The following is a 27,248-nucleotide window of genomic DNA, read 5'->3' on the forward strand; positions in this document are numbered from 1 at the left end:
CATAACAAACGATTGTAAGGATGGCGCAGGACCAGGCAGTGTTTCATTCTGTTGTGCATAGGGTCGCTATGAGTCAGAACCGACTCGATAGAACCTAACAACAACAACAACGAAGAAATATGTGAAAACATTTTGAACCTTTCATTTCAAAACATTATCTTATGCAAACTCATGATTACAGTTGGTTCAGGATGGAACAATCAACATAGTAGATGAGTTTTAGATAGATATATAATTGATTACAATAGGGATTATTTGTCTTTATAGATGAAAACATTCCTTTGTATGAACCTAGATACAGCCTCTGCTATACTAGGTTGGGTTATACCTCCATTTGTAAGATATACAAAGTGGTACTTTGGGTAAATAACATAAGTTATATGAATCTGTTTATCCCTACCTGAAAAATCATATTCTAACACTTTCTTGCAGGATTGTTATGAAGAATACATGAGAATTAAATGCTTCAATGTGTCTTTGTTACTTGAAAATAACTCTAAAATAGAGTGTGTTTAGTACACTTTATCTATCTATCCATCCATCCTTCCATCTATCCACCCATCCATCCATTCATCCATATGTCTCTCTGTATAACTATCTATCATGTATTTGTCTATCATCCTTGTCACCTATTTTTTTTGATGTTGCCAGTAATTACTTGAAATGATTTTTTTTGTTAATTGTTTTGATCTCTATGATATTTATAGGTAAATTCTTCTGGACTGTGACTTAAATTCTTTGCCACCACTTTCATAATGACTAGGTTCATTATGGTTCTATCCTTGTAACTGACCCCAGCCCCACATTTCCATAAAACCCATTCTATGACTGAAGTGCCTGAAAGTGCCATTCTATAGATGACTTTCTTTGTTAGTCTACATAATTTCTCCTCCAATTGAGCATTAGTATTATAACTGACACATTCTAAGTTTTTTTTTAACACATCAGATATATGTAGTTTTTCTCATGGAGAAATCTAGGATATATGAGGAAATCTGAACAAATAGTGAAACATTAATGTCACAAACTCTGCCTTGTAAAAAAAAAAATCCTCTACTTTTTATGAAAAAAAAGAAAGTTAAAAAATCACCATATGACACAATAGCGTAGGAGAAAAAGAAAATATACTGACGATGACATATATGTGAATTACTGGAAGTTATTTAAAATCTGTCTGAACATGAAGCGTCTTCCATTTAACATCAGAACTTTTATGTGCCATGAGACATCAGAGATCCATTTAATTATAATCTCAAAAAAAAAAGTATCTGAATATACCTCAGATGTTTTAAAAACACAACAATAGCCCTACAGGTTAAGATAACAGAATGGTTGGTTTAAAATTTTGTAGTGATTACTTCTTCCTAACTATGTCTGTGTGTCTATATCTATCTATCTATCTGTCTGTCTGTCCGTCTGATCTATCATCTATCTAATCTATCATCATCTATCCTTCCTTCCTTCCTTCCTTCCTTCCTTCCTTCCTTCCTTCCTTCCTTCCTTCCTTCCTTCCTTCCTTCTTCCTTCCTTCCTTCCTTCCTTCCTTCCTTCCTTCCTTCCTTCCTTCCTTCCTTCCTTCCTTCCTTCCTTCCTTCTTCTCTCTCTCTTTCTTTCTCTCTCTCTCTTTCTTTTCTTTCTTAACTTGCATATATCTATTCCTGAACACTATAAGCAGAGCAGTCTCTGAGTAAACTATTAGCAAGCAAATGCAGACATTAAAATTCAAAGCGTTAAATTAGAAAAGAGAATACGAGAAGTCCACATCTACCTCATATAAAACTTATCAGGGATAATGATGGAAAGCAGACAGAACTAAATCAAAATTCTTACTATTTTGCTGTTGCTTTGCCATTGATTAAAATGAAGCCTTGAAAATGTCACCAAAACATTCTAGATGTTAGAAAAATGGCACTGCATAAAAAATTATGCCTTTTACCTGTAATCAATCTGTTTTATTAGCTCCTTAGCATGGCATAGTGGAAACAATTTATAGCTTTCTCTCAGCCCTTGAGGCTCTCCCTGAGGAGATAGCAAGCAATGTGTTAATGTCTGAAGCCCTTGAAAGCTTAAGAAAACATCTAGGGTGTCTGCTAATTTTCTAAACTATTTGCGTTCACCAAGGAGTAGGTTTCTTTTAGATACATTTATTAATTTAACTCAGTTAACTTTCAAATTGTCGCACCCAGGGACCTGGATTAAAAAAATTTACCTTTAGGACAGGCCACTCAATATTTCCTTATTTCCACCATGTTCTCAAATGCAATAAAATTATTACATTTGATGTATATGATATGCATTTTTTCCCTATATTTCTCTTATTTTTTTAATATGGAGACAGATATTAGTCGCTCCACTCCTTCTTTCGTTGTGAATTGTCTGTTTAAGACTGCTTTCTTATTCTATTTTATCAGATTAAGATATTCAATTTTATTAGCATGACTCAAAATGAAAAGAAACTGGCAAATAGCCCTTAATAATCAGAACATGAAATGTATGAAGTATGAATCTCTGAGAAATGAAATTGTAAAAAATGAAACAAAAAACATAAAGATGGGCATCCGGATATCCTAGACCTTAGTGAGCTGAAATGGACTGGTATTATACGTTTTGATTTGGACTATCATGGGAACAACAAATTGAAGAGGAATGGCATCACACTCATCCTTAAAAAAGAACATTTCAAGATCTATCCTGAAGTGCAATGCTGTCAGAGACAGGATATATCCATACTCCAATGAAGAAAACCAGTTAATATGACTATTATTCAAATTTACCCACCAAACACTAATGCCAAAGATAAGGAAATCAAAGATTTTATCAACTTATGAAGTCTGAAATTAATCAAAATTGCAGTCAAGATGCATTGATAATTATTGGTGATTAGAATGTGAAAGTTGGAGACAATGAAGAAGGATTGGTAGTTGGAAAATATGGCCTTGGTGTTAGAAACAATGTCAGGCATCGCATGTTAGAATATTGTAAAACCAACAAATTTTTCTTTACGAATAACTTTTTTTTCAGCAACATAAAGGAGACTATACATGTGGAACTCACCAGACAGAACACACAGGAATGAAATCAACTATGTCTGTGGAAAGAGATGATGGAGAAGCTCAATATCATCGTTGCAACAAGGCCAGGAGCCAAGTGCAGAAGAGACCAATGATTAATCATATGTAAGTTCAAGATGAAGCTGAAGAAAATTAGAGCAAAACATGACCTTGAGTACATCCAGCCTGAATTTAGAGACCATCTCAAGAATATATTTGACACATTGAACACTAATGACCAAAGATTAGACAAATTTGGAATGGGATCAAGGACATCAAGTATGAACAAAGCAAAAGGTCATTAAAAAAAAATAGGAAAGAAAGAAAAAAACAAAATGGATGGCTGAGGAGACTCTGAAAATTGCTCTTGAAAGCAAATGGAAGAAATAATGAAGTTAAAAACTGAAGATTTCAAAGGGTGGCTTGAGAAGACAAATAAACTATTATAATGAAATGTGCAAAGACCATGGAAAACCAAAAGGGAAGAACATGCTCGGCATTTCTCATACTGAAAGAAATGAAGAAAAAAATTCAAGCCATGTGAGTGAACTATAAAAACCCAGTGAATTATATGCTATGTTAATTATATCTCAATAAAAGGTTTTAAAAAATAAATGTAACAAGAAAAAGCCAATTTATCTGACTTCTAGATGTGAAAAAAGAGATTTACCCATGTATAAAGCACTTTAAATGTGTAGAATCCTTGCTTACTCAAGTAGGTATTAAAAGTCTTAATGTTTAAAAAAAAAATCATGAACATTTAATGACTTTGTAAAAAATAAAGCCTTGAAAAAAATCCAATGTTTCTTTATCAATTATTTTAAGTTAACAATTTCCATAGAGTCATTTGTTGTGATGGTCAAAGAAAATGTCCATGAAGAAGTGAGTTTTAAATACCAATATTCTCTATGAGACAGTAAATGTTGAATTCTTATTTTGCCTACTTTAGGGTTGGCTAGTTTTTATTGCTTCAAGTAATAAACTAATATTTTGAGCTAAAATTATGTAAATAGATATATCTGATGCTGTACTTTGCTGTTATTTCATATATTAAATTGTGCAGGTTTTCTGGGATTTAAGTAATATAATATTTTTATATTTCTCACCAAGGAGCCTTTACAGGTTTGCTATTGTTTTTAGTTGCCATTGTGTATAGAAAAGACTGGCTATGAATACAAGATAACCTACTACTAGAATATGACACAACGAAAACTGGGAGGAATACCACGTTGTAGTGAAGGGCATGCCCCTCACAGTTCTAGCAATGTGCCAGTCACATATACTGGAAATTAGAATATCACTCTTCCTGTAACTTGACTTCTGTGACTTCCCTACCTCAAAGCATTTCTGTTCACCTCTCCACTGGTTTACTCTTTCTCCAGGGAATCCAGCAACGTATGTAGTACCAATTTGGTGGTAACTTTCTCTAGATGAAAGATTACATGCAGATACTATTTGACACTTGGTGGTGGGGACCAGTCACTGGAGAAGAACATCAAGCTTAGTATAGTACAGGGTCAAAGAAAAAGAGGAAGACCCTCAAGGAGGTGGATTGGCACAGTGGCTGCAACAATGGTCTCAAACACAGCAATGATTGTGAGGATGGCTCAGGACCAGGTGCTATTCCATTCTCCTGTACATGGGGTTTCTGTGAGTCAAAACTAACTCAATGGCACCTAACAACAACAAGTATTAAGATTATTGGGGACCATTAAATATTTAAATGAATCACAGATCATTTCTTATTCTAACTGTAAAAATGTTTAACTCGTATACTCAAGATCCTCAGCTAGTATTTCCTTTTTTTTTTTTTTCTCTCCTCTCTTTCTCTCTCTTAATTTCAGGAGCTCCTTCAGTGAAAAACTATATAGGTGAATTACACTTTTTTTTCCTTTGGGTTGATGGATATCCCTGAGTTGTATGTTATTCCTTTTGATCTGATGATTTCTGTGGTGGGAAGCTCTTAGATGTTTGCATTAAACTTGGGACTACCCAATATATTGCAAATTTTCAGCTGCTTCTTTCACATCTTAGTGTATATGAATGACACACCCTACAATACCATGGTGCCCAACTGTCACAATTGCTTATGGTGCCTCTGCCTCTCTGCATTGCATCATCTAGTAATGCTTTTCCCATGCATGTAATGAAACAATAAGCAAAGGGATCACCCAAAATTAGCTCAAGAAAGGGGTTTTAATTTATTTAAAAAAAAAGTCCAGCAGCAGGGCCCTATTGGCGTGGTGGTTGAGAACTCTGCTGCTAACCGAAAGGTCAGCAGTTCAAACCCACCAGCTGCTCACTGGAAACCCTATAGGGGCAGTTCTACTCTGTTCTATAGGGTTGCTATGAGGCAGAATCCACTCGATGGCAACGGGGTTTTGTTTGGTTTAGTGCTCATGACCTTCATAGCCTTCTAAGTACTTTAACATTTTTAAACTATTTATGCTCACATGACAATAAACCGTGCACCTTTTTATATTCCAATGGACTATTTTTATTCAAGTTTCATTGGCTACACGGAGAATTTTATTTCATGATCATGTGCCAAGAAAATAATTTAGACTTTTGAAGTTTCAAAAAAATACTAGAAATTTTAAAATAATAACAATAAACAAAAATACATGGAAAAAATTAAGGAGCATCGGAATCAACTCGACGGCAGTGGGTTTTAACATGCTGCAGCTATGTCCGTAAAACTAGATAACTATATCCTTACCACATAAAAGGTCTTACTTGAATTAGAAATACAGGTAAGCACAAACCATGGGATTATCTCATTTTGTCGCTCACAAGTAGGGTGGACAAAAGTCAATGCAAATAAAATTCATAATAAATATTTACCAAAGTTTAGGAAAGCCAAACCAATGAAAGAGAGGCAGCAAACTTAACTCGTCATAGACTATCCTGTTACCCAAGGAGATACACAGAAAGTAATTGAACAAACAACTTAAAAAGTTGTTGATATAGATAAGAAAGGATCATCCATTAAACAAAAAAAGATAATTATTAAGAAAGAACAACCAGCAGGGGATGGATTTCAAACCTGGGAGCCTCTATGGTTGGCCTCAAGAAATTTATCTTAACTGGTGTATATTCTGATCTAGGCAAAAACAAGTCAGATGCAGAGCTGAACTTTTGAACTGCAAAAATTTCAAGGTATGTTGAGTAAACAGATTTACATGTGAAAGTAAAGGCATTAATGGGTAAAGGGTAGAACTCCAAGATCTGCAATGGGGGCATTTAAGCAATTCATGCAACTGAGTACTTTAAATCGCCATATACTCTGAGACTCCTCGCAACCTGGCCCTGATCTAATGCAGCCTTCAGAAGACTTTGAAGACTAAAACAGAAGGCAAAGGCTTACAAACACACACACATACATAAACACAAGTGCTGACACTGAAAAGTTTAATAATTGAAAAAAAAAAACACCAGAATCTTTGTATCTCCACTTTTGTACCTAGTACTTTTTCCCACTTCCACTCAGCATATCCACTCTCCTTGCCTAATTTCATGATTCCCAACACATTCTCCTGGAGCCCTAGTGGTGCAGTGGTTAAGAGCTTGGCTGCTAACCAAAAGGTCGGCAATTCAAATCCACTGCCCACTCCTTGAAAACCCTATGGGGCAGTTCTACTCTGTCTTACAGGGTTGCTGTGAGTAGTAATCGACTCAAGGACAATGGGTTTGGTATTTTTTAACACATTATCAAAAAAACCAAATGCACTGCTGTTGAGTCAATTATGACTCATAGCAACATTATAGGACAGAATAGAACTGTCCCATAGGGTTTCCAAGGCTGAAAATCTTTATGGAAGCAGATTGCTTCAATTTTCTCCCAAGAAGCAACTGGTTTTTTGAAACACTGACGTTCCAGTTAGCAGTCAAGCAATTTAACTGCTGCACCACAAGGGTCCTAACACATTCTACTGTACTATAGATTGTTCTTAATTATTGTTTGTGATCCATCTCTTTCCTTCAAGAAAGGTACCAGTTTGTACTCTTTTGTTCATCAATGCACTTAGAAGAGTGACTAGCATGTAGAAGGCAATTTATAAATATATGTTGAATATATTTGTGCTCACTGTTCCCTATGGAGGCACACAGACAAGGTTTGAGTTCATGGTGTAATTTGTAGGAATCATATGCTGCATCAAACTCTAGAAAATACATTGCGTATTTTTTTCCATGTCCTATGTAGGGCACATTTTACATCTTTGTTCCTCAAGCTATAAATCAAGGGATTCAACATGGGGATAACCAGGGTGTAAAATATGGAAGCCACTTTATCAGTGTCAAAGGAATGACTGGACTTGGGCTGCATGTACATAAAGATTAAAGTCCCATAGAACACTACCACCACTGTCAGATGGGATCCACAGGTGGAGAAAGCCTTGTGCCTGCCCTCAGCTGACTTCATCCTGAGAATGGCTACAAAAACGAGTAGGTAAGAAACAAGAACTGTTAGAAGAGATGAAATCAAATCAAAAGATGCTAAGATGAGATTGATCAATTCAATTTCATGTGTGTTTGAGCAGAGCAAGGATAACAAGAAGAGATTGTCACAGTAGAAATGATTGATGATATTGTAGCCGCAGAAGGATAAATTAAAAATCTTTATGGTGACCAGAAGAGAAACAAATGTGCTGTAGAGATAGGGTATTGCCACCAGCACCCAACAAGTCCTTTGTGACATGATGACTGTGTAGAGCAGAGGGTTACAGATAGCCACAAAGCGGTCATAAGACATTGCTGACAGAAGAAAAAGTTCACTAGTTATGAACACAATAAAGAAAGCTAGCTGTGTAGCACAAAAATAATAGGAGATAGTGTTTTCATCCACAATAAAATTGACTAGCATTTTGGGTCCCACAGCTGTTGAATAACCAAGATCAGTGATAGCCAGGTGTCTGAGAAAAAAGTACATGGGTGTTTGTAGCTTGGAGTCTGTCTTGGTGAGGATGATCATGCCTGAGTTGCCCACCACTGAGATCGTGTAGATGATGAGGAACAGCCCGAACAACGGAGCCTGGAGCCCAGGGTGATCTGTGATTCCCATCAGAAGGAATTCATTTAGCATTGTTAGATTTTGCTTTTCCATCTTGGTCTATCAGGAAACCTGTTCTGGATAGAGATATCAGCGTAGTCAATCGGTTTTATGTAGCATCATCTGGTAGATTTTTAGTATACAAAGGCAATATGCTAAATGAATAAGATAAATCCAAACTTCCAATACAGGTTTTTGAAAGTAAACCCGCCTCCCACAAGTAAAGTATAGGTACATGAAGAAAGAAAAAAAGATAGAGGGAAAGAAAGAAAAATCTAACTTGTTATCAATTGAGGAAAATTTGCTGCCCATGGAACATTTGTCAATGCCTAGGACATTTTGGGTGTCAGTACTAGGAGAAGGGTACTACTGGTATCTAATGGAGGCCTGGGATGTTATTAAAAATTCTACTATATACAGAGTAACCCCACACAATAACAAAATTTCCAGTCCAAAATGTCACTATGGCGGAAGTTGAAAAGCCCTGATACAGACATAGAGATAGAGATAGACACAGATAAAGATGTAGGTGAAGGCATATGTGTACGTGTACACGTAGATGTAGATGTACATATACATATACCTTGATGGGATTCCTGGTGGAGCAGTGGTTAAGAGCTTGGCTGATAACCACAAAGTCAGCTTTTTGAATCTACTAGCTGCTCCTTAGAAAACCTATTGGGCAGTTCTACTCTGTCCTATAAGGTCTCTATGAGTCAGAATCAACTCGATGGCAACAGGTTTTCTTTTTTTACATATAGATATATGAAGCAAAAATAAAAAAAGTAAAAAATTTTAGATGTGTTAGGTATATGGGTGGTTACAAAACTTTCTTTTTTCATTTACAATACTGACAATTACATAATGACATGTATAAAATTATAATATGTATGTTAACTTCATTAAAAACATTTCAAAATGCAAATTCCCAGAATGTGTGGAAACATTTAGTATCCCTTACTTCAAAACATAGTCCTGTAAAAGCCCTTGTGCCACAGGTGGTACAGTCGGAAACAACATACTTGACAAGTATTGAACACAAGGAAAATCTAATAGATCGTGGTGGGGATAGTCTGTCTTTATACAGGAAATTATTCCAGGTGGTAGACCCATACAGATATAGTCTTTTTTATACCTCAGCTTGTGGGTAATAGAAAAGTTTGTGGCATAGTGGTCAAGTGCTACGACTGCTAACCAAAAGAGCGGCAGTTCAAATCCACCAGGTACTCTTTGGAAACTCTTTGGGGCAGTTTTACTCTGTCCTATAGGGTCACTATGAGTTGGAATCAACTCAGTGGCAATGGGTTTGGTTTTGGCTTTGTGGGTTATAGAATAAAAAAAAAAAAAGATACCTTAATTTCTTTATTCACAAGTGCAAAATGACCACTTCCCTTCAGTGTTGCTGGAAAAAAAAATGAGGATTAAATGTTTCAATGCATTTAAGATATCAGGACATAAGTCTCAAATATCAAGTATATAGTGATGTTTTTTTTTTTAAATGACAAATGATGACAGTAAGTTACCTGAAAGGTGTTTTCTTTACATATGCATATGCAAATTCTCCTACTGTGATCTAGCTTCTATGTCAGGGTTATGATGATAAGTAGGTTGAGTAGTTTGTTATCCATGTAACTGAGCCCAGCCCTTCCCTCCTGCATCCTCAACTCCATGACTAAAATTGGACCATCGATGTGCCAATCTTCTGGATGATACATCTTCTTAATACATTTTAATATAAGTTGATGGACTGCTAACCTAAAGGTCAGCGGTTCAAAACCACCAGTGGCTCCATGGGAGAAAGATGTGGCAGTCTGCTTCCATAGAGATTTATAGCCTATTTACAGCTATGGGGTCACTTTTGAGTCAGCAGTGCATTTGAATATAAATTTACTTAAAATATGTCCTAACCTAGGAGCATTTTCATTATAACTAATATACTAAATTGTTTGTAACAAATGAGATATAGTTTCTCATGGAAGAATCTAAGACAGTGAGAGAAAATTTGAACAAATTGGGAGAAAGTAAGGTCCATGTCACTGATTTTATATAACAAAATTTCATTTAAAAATTCCATTTGGATAAAGAAATCCTCTAGTTTAAGCTATTATATAGTACATAATGCATATAAACACATGTATATTTAAATTAAAATGTATATATGTATCCCTAATAAGCCACAGATTAAAAAAAAAAAATGCCAGAGAAGGATGAGGATGGCAGTTTAAGGTAAAAGAACGAAAGGTTTGAAATGATACTACTTACATGAAAATAGCACTACCAGCAGCCTCTGAATCAAGAATAACCAAACAAATAGAAAAATACAATAGTATCATATTAAATAATAAAATGGTTGCACAGGAAATACACTATCTCATTTAAAACATTGCTTACAAGGTTGTGACCCTGTACACACATTGCTTATGTCAGAAAAAAAAAAAAAAACTATTGGCCTCTTTCCACCTAGAACAAAGGAGAACGAAGAAAACCAAAGACTAAAGGAAGTAATTAGTCCAAAGGACATATGGCCCACATGAACCACAGCCTCCTCTAACCTGAGACCAGAAGGACTAGATGGTACCACTCTGACCAGGATCACAATAGAAAGCCTGGAGCAAAATGGGGGAAAAAATGTAAAAAAAAAATTCAAATTCAAAAATAAATAAACAAAAAAGACCAGATTTACTTGTTTGAAAGAGGCTGGAGAAACCCCTGAGACTATTTTCTTAAGACAATCTTCTAATGTGAAACTACAGACACCCCTGGTGGCCACCTTTCAGGCCAATAACAGACGGGGCTGCTAAACAATAACTTCGATCAACTACAGGAGACCAAAAGGGCAAGTAGTCAGGGAGGGACAGGGAAACCTGACTAATGGAAACAGGGAGCCAGGAAGGAAATGAGAAGAGTGCGGACACAGTTTTTGGTAAGAGTTTCTGATTGGAAAATTAATTTGCTGTGTAAACTTTCACTTAAAGCACACTAAAAATTTTTTTTAAGAGGTACTGAATTGGGTATTAGTAGATATTATAATTAGGAAATCAACTATCTTCAATGAATACAATAAAAGCAATGTAAATCTTGTCGAGTTGCAATGATGAAAGGCTGAAGAACAAAAATACTTATATTGGTAAGTGCTGCTTTTCCTATAAGTTAAGAGGAGATAAGAGGACTTCCTCCCATCGGCTTTGGAGTTCCACGGAGAGCACCAAATTATTTTCCATAGTTTACTGTATTTGTTGAGCATTTAATTCATTTTACACAGCTATGCTCTTTGAAAAAATTATGTCTTCTTCCTGCCAGATTCTACTGGAAATTGAAGAATATGGTATATATTATACTATCACCATAAAAAAAAAAACTAGGTAATTAAAAGTTTCCTAAACTCCAAAAATTGCTTTTCACTTCTCAACACGAGGTGTGAGATGGAAATTTATTTGTTTCTTCATCAAGAGATTAGGAAAAATGGACATTTGTACTGTTATCTAAATATGCATTAAATATTAAATTACACTTGAGAGGTACATAAGAGCCTAGAGGCAGCTTATAACTGAGGATTTTGAAGAACACCAATGCTAGAAACTGAATACCTGCAGCTTCATAATTCTGCTGCAGTATTTTTAATACTGTATATGCTTCCTTTACTTTCATATTGGAGCTCTATTATTCACATAATTAGGCCACCTGGGTGGCAAAAACACTTAAGCACTCAGCTACAGACTGAAAGGCTGGTGGGTCGAGTCCACTCAGAGGCACCTTGAAGAAAGAAAGATCTACTTCTGGAAGGTCACAGCCATTGAAAAACCTGTGGAGCACGGGTCTCTGATACCCAGGGGGCAGTTATGAGGCAAAACTGACTCCAGGACTTTGTTTTTTTCTGTTAACTTTATTCAGATAACTACTTATATGAAGTAAAAATATTTAGACATGGAATGATAATGTTTCAAAATGCTTCTTAGCATTTAGCCTCTGAAATAGAGTGTGAAGATTTGAAAAAAAAATTATGTCAAAAAATTGGAGAGAGATCCTAGCTTCAGGCACTATTGAAAAGTATAACGCACACAGAACTGAATCAGAAATCCTAATATTTTGCAATGACTTTGCCATTGGATAAAGGTGGGACCCTGCAAGGGTCAATGAAACATTCTGGATACTGGTAAAATACGGAAACAGTCTTTTTACCTGCAATGAAGCCTCTGTCTTGACTCCTCTCCCAAGTGTTTCTTAAAACGGCAGAGGGAGAAGAATTTATGGATTTTTTTTTTTTTTTTACCCATGGAGATCCTCCCTGAGGAGATGCCAAACAATTTGCTGATTGTTCCTGAGGCATTTGAAAGCTTAACAAAATACCTGGCCTTCGTTTGTTAATTGTCCAGTATATTTTGTATTCACCAGTGACCAAATTTTTACTCATAGAGTGTGTATGCATGTCTATGTTTATCTGTTTCATATAGTCCTTTGTTTTACTCTTTGTTAACGTTCCATTTTTACCACATGGGGATCGGGATTAAAATATCGTATCTGTATAACAGACCTATCAACATTCTCTATTTCTACAGTGGTTTCTTCAAACGGATGACAAAACGAAGAAGTGCTTAAACACTGTCTTATCACATTATTTAAAAGACTTAAATGGAATAAAACTATTGCATTGTGCATATGTGAGGTATCACTTCCTAGTTTGCTCTTACTATTTTTATTATTGTTGCTGTTATTGCTATTTTCAAGTTATTTTTTGTTTGTTAATTTTGTTTTGACCTAAAGAACAGAAATGTTACCCTTGCTTCTCATTTGATGATCAATTGCCATCATCTGTCTGTTTAGGTTTTTTGCTTCCTTTATTACATCTCAATATTGTATGCTTTTCCATTCTGTTCAATCCTCATCCCAAAACATCTTTCTTGCCTTCACACATATTCAGCTGTGCTTGACATATGCTGTACCATGTCAATATACACTTGTGTCTTAGGCTGGGTTCTCTAGAGGAGCAAAACCAGTAAAGCATATAAATATGTGTATACAGAGATTTACATCAAGGAAATGGCTCACAGGGATATTGAAGCTGGAACATCCCAAGTCCCGAGATCAGGATACAGGCTTCTCCTGATTCATGCAGCTGCAAAGGCTGGATGACCCAACATCTACAGGTCAAACAGCAGGGCTCTTGCTCACTGGCTGGGAAGATCCAAGAATCCCCAAATCAGCAGGCAATACTGAAGGCAAGCTGCTGGCTCAATTCCCAAGAACCAGAGGTCAGATGAACAGGAGCCAGCTACAGGACCCAAAGTGAGCAATAGCAAATGAACCTTGCCAGAATGTCTGCTTATATTCAATTCAGACCACACACCCAAGGAAACTTCCTTTCAACTGACTTGCTACTCAGAGCAGAGTCTATCATGGAGGTAACCACATTATATCGAACCTCATCATGGAAGTGATCACAACATCTTTGGACTGCCAAACCACTGAGAATGATGGCCAAGACAAGTTGACACACAACCTTAACCATCACACCTTGTAAAGTGTGGTATTTTGTGTGTAATGTTTTATTATGAATATATATGTATTATGCTATAAATCTTTTTGATGCATTTTGCCATTTTAAATATTTGTAATGTAAACATTTGTGACTTTTTTTTTTTGCTTATTTGTGATATGTAATGATATGTATATGTATGTGTGTATTTTTTTTTACTTGTCTATTCTTTAATGGAAGGAACACCGGTATTGCAATGTTTAAAAATTCACTGCTAACCAAAAGGTTCACAGTTTTAACCCACAAGCCATTCTGGAGAAAAAAGAACTTGCCATCTGCATTCATAACAGCCTAGGCAACCCTATGGGGCATTTCTACTCTGTCCTATAGGTCACTATGAGTCACAATCCACTCCATGGTACCTAACGAACCAAAAATTTTTTAATGGTAAATATCTTGTTGTCTCCAACAGAACATTGTCCGATCTTCTTGCGTTGGACATGTCATCAGGAAAGACCATTTTCTGGAGGAGGACATCATATTTGGTGAAGTAAAGGGCCAAAGAGAATGTGAGCCCTCTGTGACATGGATTTCCACATTGGCTGCAGCAGTGGACTCAATCATACCAGTGATTTTGAGGATAGCCCAGGACTGGGCATCATTTTGTTCTGTTATACATAAGGTTGTCATAAGTTAAAGTCAACTCAATGGCAGAAAGCAACAACATTTTGAGATAGACTTTTTTCACTTCACATGACTCTACTAAGGTCCATCCATGCTGTTGTGTGTATTAATAATTTGTTCATTTTATTGTAGAGTATTGTATCATGTATCTATTTATTACAGTTTACATAACCATTCACCCACAGAAGGAAATTTTGGGTTGCTGCCAGTTTTTAGCTATTATAAATAATGTTTTTATCAACCTTTTTTTCTTTTTTTGGTTGTGATTTAGGTGAAAGCTTTCAGAGCAAATTAGTTTCTCATTAAACAGTTAATGCACAAGTTCTTTGTGACATTTGTTGCCAACCCTGTACTATGTCAACACTCTCCCTTTCTTTACCTTAGCCTCTGTTTCCATTTGTCCAATTTTTCTGTCCCATCCTGTTTTCTCTTCTTTGCTTTTGAACAAGTGTGCCCACTAGTCCTGTATTTATGATTGCAATACGAAGTACGTCACTCATGTGTGTTATTTTTGGCCGCATAGACCTGTCCAATCTTTGGCTGAAGGGTGAATCTCAGGGGTGACTTCAGTGTTGGACTTTAAAAGGTGTCCAGGAGCCATACTTTTATGGTTTCTTCAGTCTCTGTGAGACCAACAAGCCAGGTTTCTGTGTGTGTGTGTGTGTGTGTGTGTGTGAATTTGAAGTCTGTTCTACATTTTTCTCCCTCTCTGTCTGGGACCTTCTATTGTGACCCCTGCCAGAGCAGTTGGTGGTGGTAACTGGGCACTGTCTAGTTGTCCTGGGCTCAGTCTGGTGGATGCTGTGGTTGTTGTGGTCCATTAGTCCTTCGGACTAATCTTCCCCTTGTGCCTTTGGTTCTCTTCATTCTCCTTTGCTCCAAACAGAATGACCAGTAGATATATTTTAGATGCCTGCTTGCAAGCGTCACCACAGTTGGATGTACAATATTTTCTCTATAGACTATGTTATGTCTGTTGAGCTAGATATTCCCTGAGACCATGGTCCCCAGCCCCTCAGCCCAGTAGCTCAGTCTCTCAGGTGGTTTGGATATGTCTATGAAGCTTCTATGACTTCGCCCTAAACAAATTATCATGACTTCCCCAGTACTGTGTACTATCTTGCACTTTTCCAAAGTTACCATTTATCTACTAATTTGTGTAAATGTTATTGTATGAAAATAAGTTTTCATTTCTCTGGAATAAATGTCTACGTGTGGGTTGTTTTAATTTTGACAAAGTCCAATTTATTGATTTGTACTTTTTATCAATATATTTGCAGGTAACAATAATTCATTAGTTTTTATTGTTGAGTAGTATCCATTTTCTTGAATATACCGCAATTTACTTATTCGTCCTCAAGTAGATGAGCAGTTGGGTTGATCCTAGTTTTTGACTTTTGCAAAGTTGCTATGGACATTTGTATACATGCCTTTGTAAGGAAAAATGCTGTAATTTCTCCTGGGTAGACATATATGAGTAATATGGTTAAATTTTATGATAAAACTGTGGTTAGCTTTTGAAGACCCTGATGCTGAAAGGAAATTATTTTTTAAAGTATTTATACCATTTTAATTTCCCTGTAGGAGTTTATGAATACTCAGGTTCCTCCACATACTTACCAACTACATGATATTCTAATAGATGTAAAGAATTATGTCATTAATGTTTTAACTGAAATTCTTTAATTACTAATGATGCTGCTCCCAACTTGGAGAGTGGCAGCTGGGGTCTTAAACGTTAGCAAGCAGCCAACTAAGATGCATCGATTGGTCTCAACTCACCTAGAGCAAAGGAGAATGAAGAACACCAAACACAAGGTAATTATGAGCCCAAGAGACAGAAAGGGCCACATAAATCAGAGACTACATCAGCTTGAGACCAGAAAAACTATAAGGTGCCCAGCTACAACAGGTGACTGCCCTTACAGGGAACACAACAGAGAACCCCTGAGGGAGAAGGAGAGCAGTGGGATGCACACTAAAAACTCTCATAAAAAGACCAGACTTAGTGGTATGACTGATACTTAAGCACCCTGGTAGTCATGGTCCCCAGACCTTCTGTTGGCCCAAGATAGGAACCATTCCCAAAGCCAACTCTTCAGGAAGGGATTGGACTGGACGATGGGATAGAAAATGATACTGGTGAAGAATGAGTGTCTTGGATCAGGAGTCACATGAGATTATGTTGGCATCTCCTATCTGGATGGGAGATGAGTGGGCAGAAGGGGTCAGAAGCTGGCTGAATGGACATTAAAAGAGAGAGTGGAGGGAAGGAGTGAGCCGTCTTATCAAGGGGGGAGCAATTAGAAGTATACAGCAAAGTGTATGTAAATTCCTGTATGAGAGACTGACTTGATTTGTAACCTTTCACTTTTAAAGCACAAATAAATAAAAATAAATGAGGAGGTGGGGCCAAGATGGCAGAATAGACAGACGCAACTGGCGAGCCCTCTTACAACAAATACCTGGGAAAAAAAGTGAAAGGAGTACATTCATGACAAGCTAGGAGCCCTGGACATCACAGACAAGGTTAGAAAACGAACTGAGAGGCAGGGGAGGAAGAGACAATTCAGAAGCAGAGAGAAGTTACCAGACCTGAATGGCCAGGAGCCCTCAGGCACCATTCCCGGGAGCAGCTGTGGTGGACTGGTACTAGTGTTCAGCTGCAGTTTCCTCAGGGAGAAGCAGCCAGCCACACAGCCTGCTCACACCTCTGAAACCAGAGAAGAATGTCACTCTCAGCAAAAGCCAAGTACTTGTGTATATTCTACCACACCCCCAAGATGGCTTCATGGCTGAATTCCCTGGGCCCGAGATAGGTCCTGTTGAGCACCTAGAGCCATCCTCCAGGCCCTGGAGAAGGAATAAATATGAAATTGAGGGAAAAGATAATTTGCCAGCTCCACTAACATGGGGAGCTCAGGACTGAAGCGGCTCCTGTCCAGGCATAAATGGTCCATGGACTTTGACTACCTTTACTCTCTGCATGGACATCTGTGGGCATATTTCGGGAGAATAGGCCCTTGTTGGCAGACTACAACTATTTCAGCTGGGCGGTGGAGAGGTGGGTGTTTGATGTTTGACACCACTTTGCCTATTACACAGGGTCCTCACCAACCCACATAAGGGGCATAAGGACTGGTGGCTTCACTCAGGTCACCCAGTCACCTGCAACAGGGGTCCAAGGATAACTGGTACCTCCCAGTCCTTACAACCAAAAACATTGGGTGCCCATGGTCTGTCTGCAGAACCCACCCACCTGTACACTCCAGGAAAAATGGACCAGCTTTCTTCAGAGAGACTTGGGGGATGATTCTCAGCCCCCTGCCTTGTTCAGAGTGTGACCACTTGCTGCAACCAGATACCAGTACCTACACCAATCACCCTTACCCCTGCAAGACTGTAGGACAGAGCCTGTACCATACACTTGGTGATCAGCTACCTGGAAACCTAAGCTACCTGAAAACAGCTCTAGCCATCTGGGGAGAGGATGTCAGAGCTCCAAAGGTGAAAATAATCAAGCTAGCTCATTCAAGCAACCCATAGGGTTATACCAAAACAAAACAAAAAAAGAAGCTATGATACAGTAAGCAAACAAAACAAACTAATAAAATAACTTATAGGTGGCTTGGAGACAACTGTCAATATCAAGTCACATAAAGAAACAGACCATGATTGCCACAACAAGCTCTCAAAACAAAGAATCACGGAATTGTCCAGATGAATGAGTATTCTTTGAACTACCAGATGCGGAAAGCAAAAGATTAATATACGGAACTCTTCAAGACTTCAGGAAGAAGATAAGGCAAAATGCAGAACAAGCCGTAGAACACACAAATAAAACAATTGAAGAAATTTAAAAAGTTCTTAAAGAACATAATGAAAAATTTAATAAGCTGGAAAAATCCATAGAGAGACAGCAATCAGAAATTCAGAAGATTAACAATAAAATTACAGAATTAGACAATTCAATAGAAAGTCAGAGGAGAAGAATTGAGCAATATTTGTGAACTTGAAGATAAAGCACTTGGCACCAATATATTTGAAGAAAAATCAGATAAAAGAATTTTAAAAAATGAAGAAAAGAATCATGTGGGACTCTATCAAGAGAAATAACCTGTGAGTAATTGGAGCTCCAGAACAGGGAGGGATAAAAGAAAATTCAGAGAGAATTCTTGAAGATTTGTTGGCTGAAAACTTCTCTGATATGGTGAAAGATGAGTAGATATCTATCCAAGATGCTCATCGAACTCACTTGAGGTAGATTTTAAAAGAAAGTCACCAAAACATATTATAATCGAACTTGCCAAAACCAAAGATAAAGAGAGAATTTTAAGATTGGCTAGTGTCACCTACAAAGGACAGTCAATAAAAAAAAGCTCAGACTACTCGGCAGAAACCATGCTGGCAAGAGGGCAATGGGATGACATATAAAAAACTGAAGGAAAAAAATAGCCAGCCAAGAATCATGTATTCAGCAAAACTGTCTCTCAAAGATGAAGGTGAAATTAGGACGTTTGCAGATAAACAGAAGTTTAGGGAATTTGTAAAAACCAAACCAGTACTACAAGAAATACTAAAGGGAGTTCTTTGGTTAGAAAATCAATAATGTCAGGTATCAACCCAAGACTAGAATGCTGGGCAGAGCCATCAGAAGTCAACCCTGACAGGGAAATCACAAAAATAAACCAAGATAAAAAACGCTCAAAAGAGAGAAAGGGCGATTCTATTACATAAAAGAAGACAACATTAAAACAACAAAGAGGGACTAAGAAATGTAGTCATAGATCTTTCATATGGACAGGAAGACAAGGTGATACAAAGAAATAAAGGTTAGGTTTAAATTTAGAAAAATAGGGGTAAAGAATAAGGTAACCACAAAGGAGACAAACTATCCTACACATCAAAATAAAATACAAGACAAAAATAGAGACTCGGCAGAAACAAAATGGTCAAAGAATAAGAGGAAAAGACAATATATAATCTACTCAGCACAAAAAATTAAGTGGGAAAAAGAAACTGTCGACAACACACAAAAATAGACATCAAAATAATAGCACTAAATTCATACCTGTCCATAATTACACTGAATGTAAATGCACCAGTAAAGAGACAGACAGTGGCAGAATGGGTAAAGAAACAGGATCCGTCTATATGCTGCCTACAAGAGACACACCTCAGACTTAGAGACACAAACAAACTAAAACTGAAAGGATGGGAAAAAATATATCACGCAAACAACAATCAAAAAAGAGCAGGAGTGGCAATATTAATTCCTGACAAAATAGACTTTAAAGTTAAAACCATTATAAAGGATAAGGAAGGACACTGTATAATGACTACAGGAACAATATACAAGGAGGATATAACCAGATTAAATATTTATGCACCCAAAGACAGGGTTGCAAGAGACTCAAAACATACTCCATCAGCATTGAAAAGTGAGATAGACAGCTTCACAATAATAGTAGGAGACTTCAACACACGGCTTTTGGTGAAGGACAGGAGATCCAAAAGAAGCTCAATAAAGACAAGGAAGATCTAAATGCCACAATCAACCAATTTGACTTCATAGACATATACAGAACACTCCACCCAACAGCACCCAAGTATACTTTCTTTTCTAGTGCACGTGAACATTCTCTAGAATAGACCACATGTTAGGTCATAAAGCAAGCCTTAGCAGAAAGCAAAACATTGAAATATTACAAAGCATTTTCTCTGACCATGAGGCCAAAAAAGTGGAAATCGATAACAGAAAAAGCAGGGAAAAGAAATCAAACACTTGGAAACTGACCAAAACCCTGCTCAAAAAAGACTGGATTATGGAAGACATTAAGGATGCAATAAAGAAATTCATAGAATCCAATGAGAATGAAAACATTTCCTATCAGAACCTTTGGGACACAGCAAAACCAGTGTTCAGAGGCCAATTTATGTCAATAAATGCACACATCCAAAAGAAGAAAGGGCCAAAATCAAAGAAGTATCCCTACAATGAAAGAAAACCCTCAGGCACCAGAAGAAAACAAATAATAAAAATTAGAGCAGAACTAAATGAAATAGAAAACAGGAAAAAAAAAATTGAAAGAATTAAGTAGACCAAAAGCTGGTTCTTTGAAAAAATCAACAAAATTGATAAATCATTGGCCAAATTGACAAAAGAAAAACAGGAGAGGAAGCAAATAACCTGAATAAGAAATGAGTTGGGCAATATTACAACAGACCCAACTGAAATTAAAAGAATCATATCAGATTACTATGAAAAATTGTACTCTAACAAATTTGAAAACCTAGAAGAAATGGATGAATTTCTAGAAACGGACTACCTACCTAAACTAACACAAACAGAGGTAGAACAACTAAATAGACCCATAACAAAAGAAAAGATTGAAAAGGTAATCAAAAAATCTCAACAACAACAACAACAACAAAAAAAAAACCTGGCCCAGATGACTTCACTGAAGAGTTCTACCAAACTTTCAGAGAAGAGTTTAGGTATTTCAGAGCATAGAAAAGGACTGAATACTCCCAAACTCATTCTATGAAGCCAGCATATCCCTGATACCAAAACCAGGTAAAGACACCACAAAAAAAGAAAATTACAGACATATATCCCTCATGAACCTAGATCCTTTAAAAACCCTCAACAAAATTCTAGCCAATTGAATTCAAAAAAATAATCAAAAAATTCACCACGACCAAGTGGGATTCATACCAGGTATGCAGGGATGGTTCAACATGAGAAAAACAATTAATGTAGTCCATCATATAAATGAAACAAAAGACAAGAGTCACGTGATTTTATCAACTGATGCAGAAAAGGCATTTGACAAAGTTCAACACCATTCGTGATAAAAACTCTCAGCAAAATAGGAATAGAAGGAAAATTCCTCAACATAATAAAGGGTATTTATACAAAGCCAATAGCTAACATCATCCTAAATGGAAAAGGGAACCTGAAATCATTCCCTTGGAGATAGGGGAACAGACAAGGATGCCCTTTTTCAGCACTCTTATTCAACATTGTGCTGGAGGTCCTACCCAGAGATATTAGGCTAGATAAAGAAATAAAGGGCATCTGGATTGGCAAGGAAGAAGTAAAAGTATCTCTTTTTGTGGATGACATGATCTTATACACAGAAAACCCTAAGGAATCCTCCAGAAAACTACCAAAACTAATAGAAGAGCTCAGCAGAGTATCGGGATCCAAGATAAACATACAAAAATCAGTTGGATTCCTCTACACCAACAAAAAGATCATTGAAGAAGAAATCACCAATTCAATACCATTTACAGTAGCCCCCAAGAAGACAAAACACTTAGGAATAAATCTTACTAGAGATGTAATATTAATGTATAAGACCACTATTATAAGAACTCGAGAAATAGTTTAAACAGAGAAGAAAACATTCTTCGATGGTTATGAGATGAGGGAGGGAGGGAGAGAGGTAGATAAGAACTACTTTAGGTGACGGGAAAGACAACACACAATACAAGCGATGTCAGCACAACTGGACTAAACCAAAACCAAAGGGGTTTCATGAAGAAACTGAATGCTTTGGAGGCCAGGGTAGCAGGGGCGGGGATTTGGGGACCATGGCTTCAGGGAACATTTAAGTCAATTGACATAATAAAATCTATTAAGAAAACATTCTGCATCCCACTTTGGAGAGCAGTGTCTGGAGCTATCTAAGATGCATCAATTGGTCTCAACCCACATGGAGCAAAGGAGAATGAAGAACATCAATGACACCAGGTAATTACCAGCCCAAGAGACAGAAAGGGTCACATAAACCAGAGACTACATCAGCCTGAGACCAGAAGAACTAGATGGTGCCCGGCTACAACCGATGACTGCCCTAACAGGGAACACAACAGAGAACCCCTGAGGGAGCAGGAGAGTGGTGGCATGCAGACCCCAAATTCTGGTAAAACGACCAGGCTTAATGGTCTGACTGAGACTAGAAGGACCCCGGTGATCATGGCTCCCAGACCTTCTGTTAGCCCAGGACAGGAGCCATTCTCGAAGCCAACCCTTCAGACAGGAACTGGACTGGACAATGGGATAGAAAAAGATGCTGGTGAAGAACGAGCTTCTTGGATCAAGTGGACACTTGAGACTATGTTGGCATCTCCTATCTGGAGGGGAGATGAGAGGGAAGAGGGGTTAGAAGCTGGCGAAATGGACAGGAAAAGAGAGAGTGGAGGGATGGTGCAGGCTGTCTCATTAGGGGAAGAGCAATTAGGAGTATATAGTAAGTTGTGTATAAATTTTTGTAGGAGAGACTGACTTGATTTGTAAACTTTCGCTTAAAGCACAATAAAAATAAAAAATAATAATGACGACGAGCATTTTATATGCTTGTCAGCTGCATATTTTCTTTGGATAAGTTATTGTTGATTTTTATGGCTATTTTTTGCAGAGTGTTTCCTTTTTTATAGTTCTGTGCCATCTGCACATATTATGGACACAAGTCATTTATGAGATATGTTATTTGAAAACATTATCTCCAAGAATATAACTTGTTTGTATACAAGTGTCTTTGGAAGAGCAAGAGTTTTAAAATTTGATTTGGCCAAGCTTCTTACGGATTTTGCTTCTACTGTTTGTCTTAGTTATCTAGTGCTGCTATAACAGAAATATTACAGTTGGATGTCTTTAAAAAATAGAAGTTTATTTTCTCACCAATTATGTGTTACTGTTGAGTTGCTTCCAACACATGTCAGAGTTTAGAAGGCTAGAAACCTGAATTCAGGACGCCAAGTCTGAGGGAAGATTTTCTGTCTCTGTTGGCTCTTAGGGAAGGTCCTTGTCATCAATCTTCCCCTCATCTAGGAACTTAGCTCCAGGTCTCTGGGTCCAAAGTATGTGCCCTGCTCTGCGAGGTTTTTCTTGGTGACATAAGGTACCACTTCTCTCAGCTTGCTGCTCTCTTTTATATCTCAAAAGAGAGTCACTCAAAATACAACTTAATCTTGTAGGTTGAGTCCTTCCTCATTAACATAACTGCTTCTAATTCTGCCTTAGTAACATCTTAAAGGTTAGGATTTAGAACACATAAGATAGTCACATCAGATTCCAAAATGTTGGACAACCACACAATACTGGGAATCATGGCCTAGCCAAACTGAAACATATTTTGGGGAACACAACTCAATCCATTATCAGTGTTATATCTAAGAAATCCCCAAATGTATTTATAGAATCAATGCAACTCCACTTAAAATCCAAATAGCTCTTTTTTTAATAAACCAATAAGCTGAAAATAAATTCACAAAGAAATGCTAGGTTAATTTTTAATTCTATAACTCTATTTTTTTTTTTTTATTGTAGGCCCTATTAGACATTGTACATGAACGATCCTATCATCTATCAATAAAAAGTTTCATTTCTTCCTTTCCAATTTGGGTACTTTCTATTCGTTTTTTTTTTATTGCCTTATTGTACTGGCTACATCCACAAAATGTCAGATTTGGTAAGGGTAGATTTACGTGTTTTATTCCTGGTCTTACTGAGAATTTACTCAATCTTTCATAGCATGTGTGATGGTAGGTGTGACTTGTTCTTTGTTGCCCTCTATCGGTTTGAGTAAGTTACATTTTAACAGTGTTGCTACTTGGGGTTAGGTGCTGCTGAGTTGGTTCCAACTCCTAGCGACCCTATGTACAACAGAACAAAACACTACCGGGTCCTGCACCATCCTCACCTTCGTTATTATGCTTGTACCATTTTTGCAGCCGCTGTGTCAGTCCACCTCACTGACGGTCTTCCTCCTTTTTGCTAACCCTCTACTTATTAAACATGATGTCCTTCTCCAGGGGCTAGCTCCTCATAATGTGTCTAAAGTATGTGAGACAAAGTCTCTCTACTTATCAAACATGATGTCCTTCTCCAGGGGCTAGCTCCTCATAATGTGTCTAAAGTATGTGAGACAAAGTCTCTCCATCCTTGTTACCAAGGAATATCCTGGGTGTACTTCTTACAAGACAGGTTTTTTCGTTTTTTTTTTTTTGGAAGTCCTAGCCGATACCATGATTCAAAGGCATTAATTTTTCTTCAGTCTTCCTTATTCATTTTCCAGCTTTCACGTGCATGTGAGTTGATTGAAAACACCCTGGTTTGGCTCGGGAACACCTTAATCCTTAAAGTGACATCTTTGCTTTTTAATGCTATTAAGGGTCTTTTGCAGCAGATTTGCTCAATGCAAAGCGTCTTTTGATTTCTTGACTGCTGCTTCTACGCGTGTTGACTATGGATGCAAGTAAAATGAAATCCTTGACATCTCCAATCTCTTCTCCATTTATCACAATGTTACTAACTGGTCCAGTTATGGGGATTTTCATTTTTTTTTTTTTTTATGTTGAGGTGTAATCCATACTAAAGGTGGTGGTCTTTGATCCTCATCGGTAAGTGCATCAAGTCCCCTGCACATTTAGAAGGGAAGGCTATGTCATCTGCATATTACAGGTTGTTAATAAATCTTCCTCCAATCCCGATGCCCTGTTCTTCATGTAGCCCAGCTTCTTTGAATAAGTATTGTGGAAAGATACAACCCTGACACAAACCTGCCTTGACTTTAAAACAAGAAGTATATCACTGCCCCTTGGTCTAAGTACATGTTCCTCATGAGCACAATTAAACGTTCTGGAATTCTTACTTTTCTTAATGTTATCCACAATTTGTTATGATTCATACAGTCGAATGCCTTTACATAGTCAATAAAACACAGGTAAACATCTTTCTGGTATTCTCTGCTTTCAGCCAGGATCCATCTGACATCAGCAATGACATCCCTTGTTATATATCCTCTTTTGACCAGCTTGAATTTCTGGACTTTCTTTGTTGATGCACTAACCCTTTTGAATTATCTTCAGCAAAATTTTACTTTTGTGTTATACTAATGATATTGTTCAGTAATTTCTGATTCTGTTGGATTACTTTTATATTACTTTGGTCAAAATTTTATCACAATAGGGACTTTTAAAATATTTTTCTATATCAGTTTATGTGGCATTGGTTTTCATTTCTAATAGTTTTTATGGTGAATGCCATTAAGTGATTTTTAAAAGCCAATCACGCATTCTTGGGGCATACCTAATTTGATATACTATTGCCTTTACATATTTCAAGATTCAATTTCTTAAATTTTTCTGTATGTTTTTCACATGCATGCTGTTTTATCAAATGCTTTTGTCTGCATTTGATATCAGATTGAAGCTATCCTCATATAGAAAATGGAAACATACCTTCCTTTTCAGTTTTCTGGAAGAGTTTATAGAGAATAGGCTAATTCTTTTTCCCTAAATACTTAATAGAATTCCCCAGTCAAGCCGCTTGGACTTGACTAGGGATGGAAATTATCTTAAATTTAAATTTCTATTTTGGTAAACTCTTTATCAATGATTTTTTTTCTTATGGGTTTCCTAGTCCCTGTATACATGGAAATATATCACGCCCCTCCTTCTATGGTCCTACCTTAAAACACAGAGGTTTTTTTTTTTTTTTTAATATAGAAAATCTTAGTGTCTAAAATTTCCTTTATTTTTTCTCATAAATTTTTTTTGAATATTAAATGAATAAAAATAAGAAAATATGCCTGGAAAATGAGGAAGGAATATGGAGCAACTATGTCAAGAAATCATGGCAAATATATAAAATGCCACATATCACACCTCACTCACTAGAAACACAGCACAGTTCAAACATTTGTTTTCTCCTTTTGCTTCTTCCAAGTAGAATAATCAAAATGATGAACAAATATAGAGCACACTTACATTAACCAAATTTGAGAAAATTCAGCCAAACAAACAAAAAAAAAGCAATGACCTAGCTCATCATACAATAGACTTCTTATGCAAGGATACATAAACAATTACAAAATGTCTTCTAAACAATTATAATTTTCCGGATAGATAAGGATAACAATCTGAGACAGAACCATGCAGTTGGGAACTGATATCAATGAGGTAGAGAAAAAAAATGTAAAAACCTGGAAACTACTGTGTGTACTTCAATAAATTTATCCTAACTGGTATGTACACTGATAAAAAAAAAAAAAAGGTCGATTTAGACAAACCGGATACTGAGCTGATCCTTCTGAATATAATAAATTTATTTTGTTACCATTTATAAGATAATATTAATAAGGAAACCCTGGTGGTGTAGTGGTTAAGTGCTACGGCTGCTAACCAAAGGGTAGGCAGTTCGAATCTGCCAGGCGCTCCTTGGAAACTCTATGGTGCAGTTCTACTCTGTCCTATAGAGTCGCTATGAGTCGGAATCGACTCAACGGCAATGGGTTTGGTTTTTTGATTTAATATTAATAAAAACAATATAAAAGTAAGCAGACTCTAAGGGTTCATATATGAATGTAAAGACACTGATTATGAAAGAGAGGGATTTCAAGGTTTAGAAAGGGGACATTTGAGCAAATTCAGATGACTGAGTACTTCAAAACATACAGCCACACTGAGGCACCTTGCAATTACAGTAAGCCATCTAAGGGCAGAGCCGGAGCACTAAAACAGAAGATGTGTGTGTACACACATACACAAACACACACACACGCACACACGTGTGCACATGCAAACTCTTTCTACAAAATTTTATCTACTCTTCTGTATTCACTCCTCTTTTTTTATTTTAATTTACCAATCCTAACACTTTCTAATAGACTATACAATTTCCTACCTGTTAAGCCTATGATGCATCTCTCCTGCTCAAGAAAGGCAACTTTTTTTTTCTGTTTTATTAATTTATTTACAGCTCACAGTAGACTGACTGCTAGTATGCACTATATAAATAGATGTTGAACTTATCTGCACTTTCATGCTTGCTATGCCCTCCGAAGGCGCATAGAAGAAATGTTTAAAGCCCATAATGTAATTTATGTGAATGACATGGTATAAAGAACTTTGAGAAAACATAATGCATAATTGCCCCTAAAGTCCTACATAAGGCATATTTCACATCTTTATTCCTTAAACT

At 36.9% G+C, this 27,248-nt stretch overlaps 1 protein-coding gene across 1 annotated transcript; it reads right to left on the reverse strand.

Annotated features, from left to right (window-relative positions):
- Nucleotides 1–5,280: 5,280 nt before the first annotated feature.
- LOC135229170 (olfactory receptor 8K3-like) lies at nt 5,281–13,233 on the reverse strand. Its single transcript, XM_064278926.1, has one exon. It carries the CDS (start codon nt 8,152–8,154, stop codon nt 7,207–7,209), a length of 948 nt encoding a protein of 315 aa, XP_064134996.1. The 5' UTR covers nt 8,155–13,233; the 3' UTR covers nt 5,281–7,206.
- Nucleotides 13,234–27,248: the final 14,015 nt, after the last annotated feature.

The sequence above is a fragment of the Loxodonta africana genome, unplaced genomic scaffold (genome assembly GCF_030014295.1).
Source record: "Loxodonta africana isolate mLoxAfr1 unplaced genomic scaffold, mLoxAfr1.hap2 scaffold_107, whole genome shotgun sequence".
Classification (NCBI taxonomy): Eukaryota; Metazoa; Chordata; class Mammalia; order Proboscidea; family Elephantidae; genus Loxodonta; species Loxodonta africana.

Bases quoted from the DNA above. Each gene is read 5' to 3' on its own strand.
- LOC135229170 (XM_064278926.1), bottom strand. From the start codon at position 8,154: ATGGAAAAGCAAAATCTAACAATGCTAAATGAATTCCTTCTGATGGGA.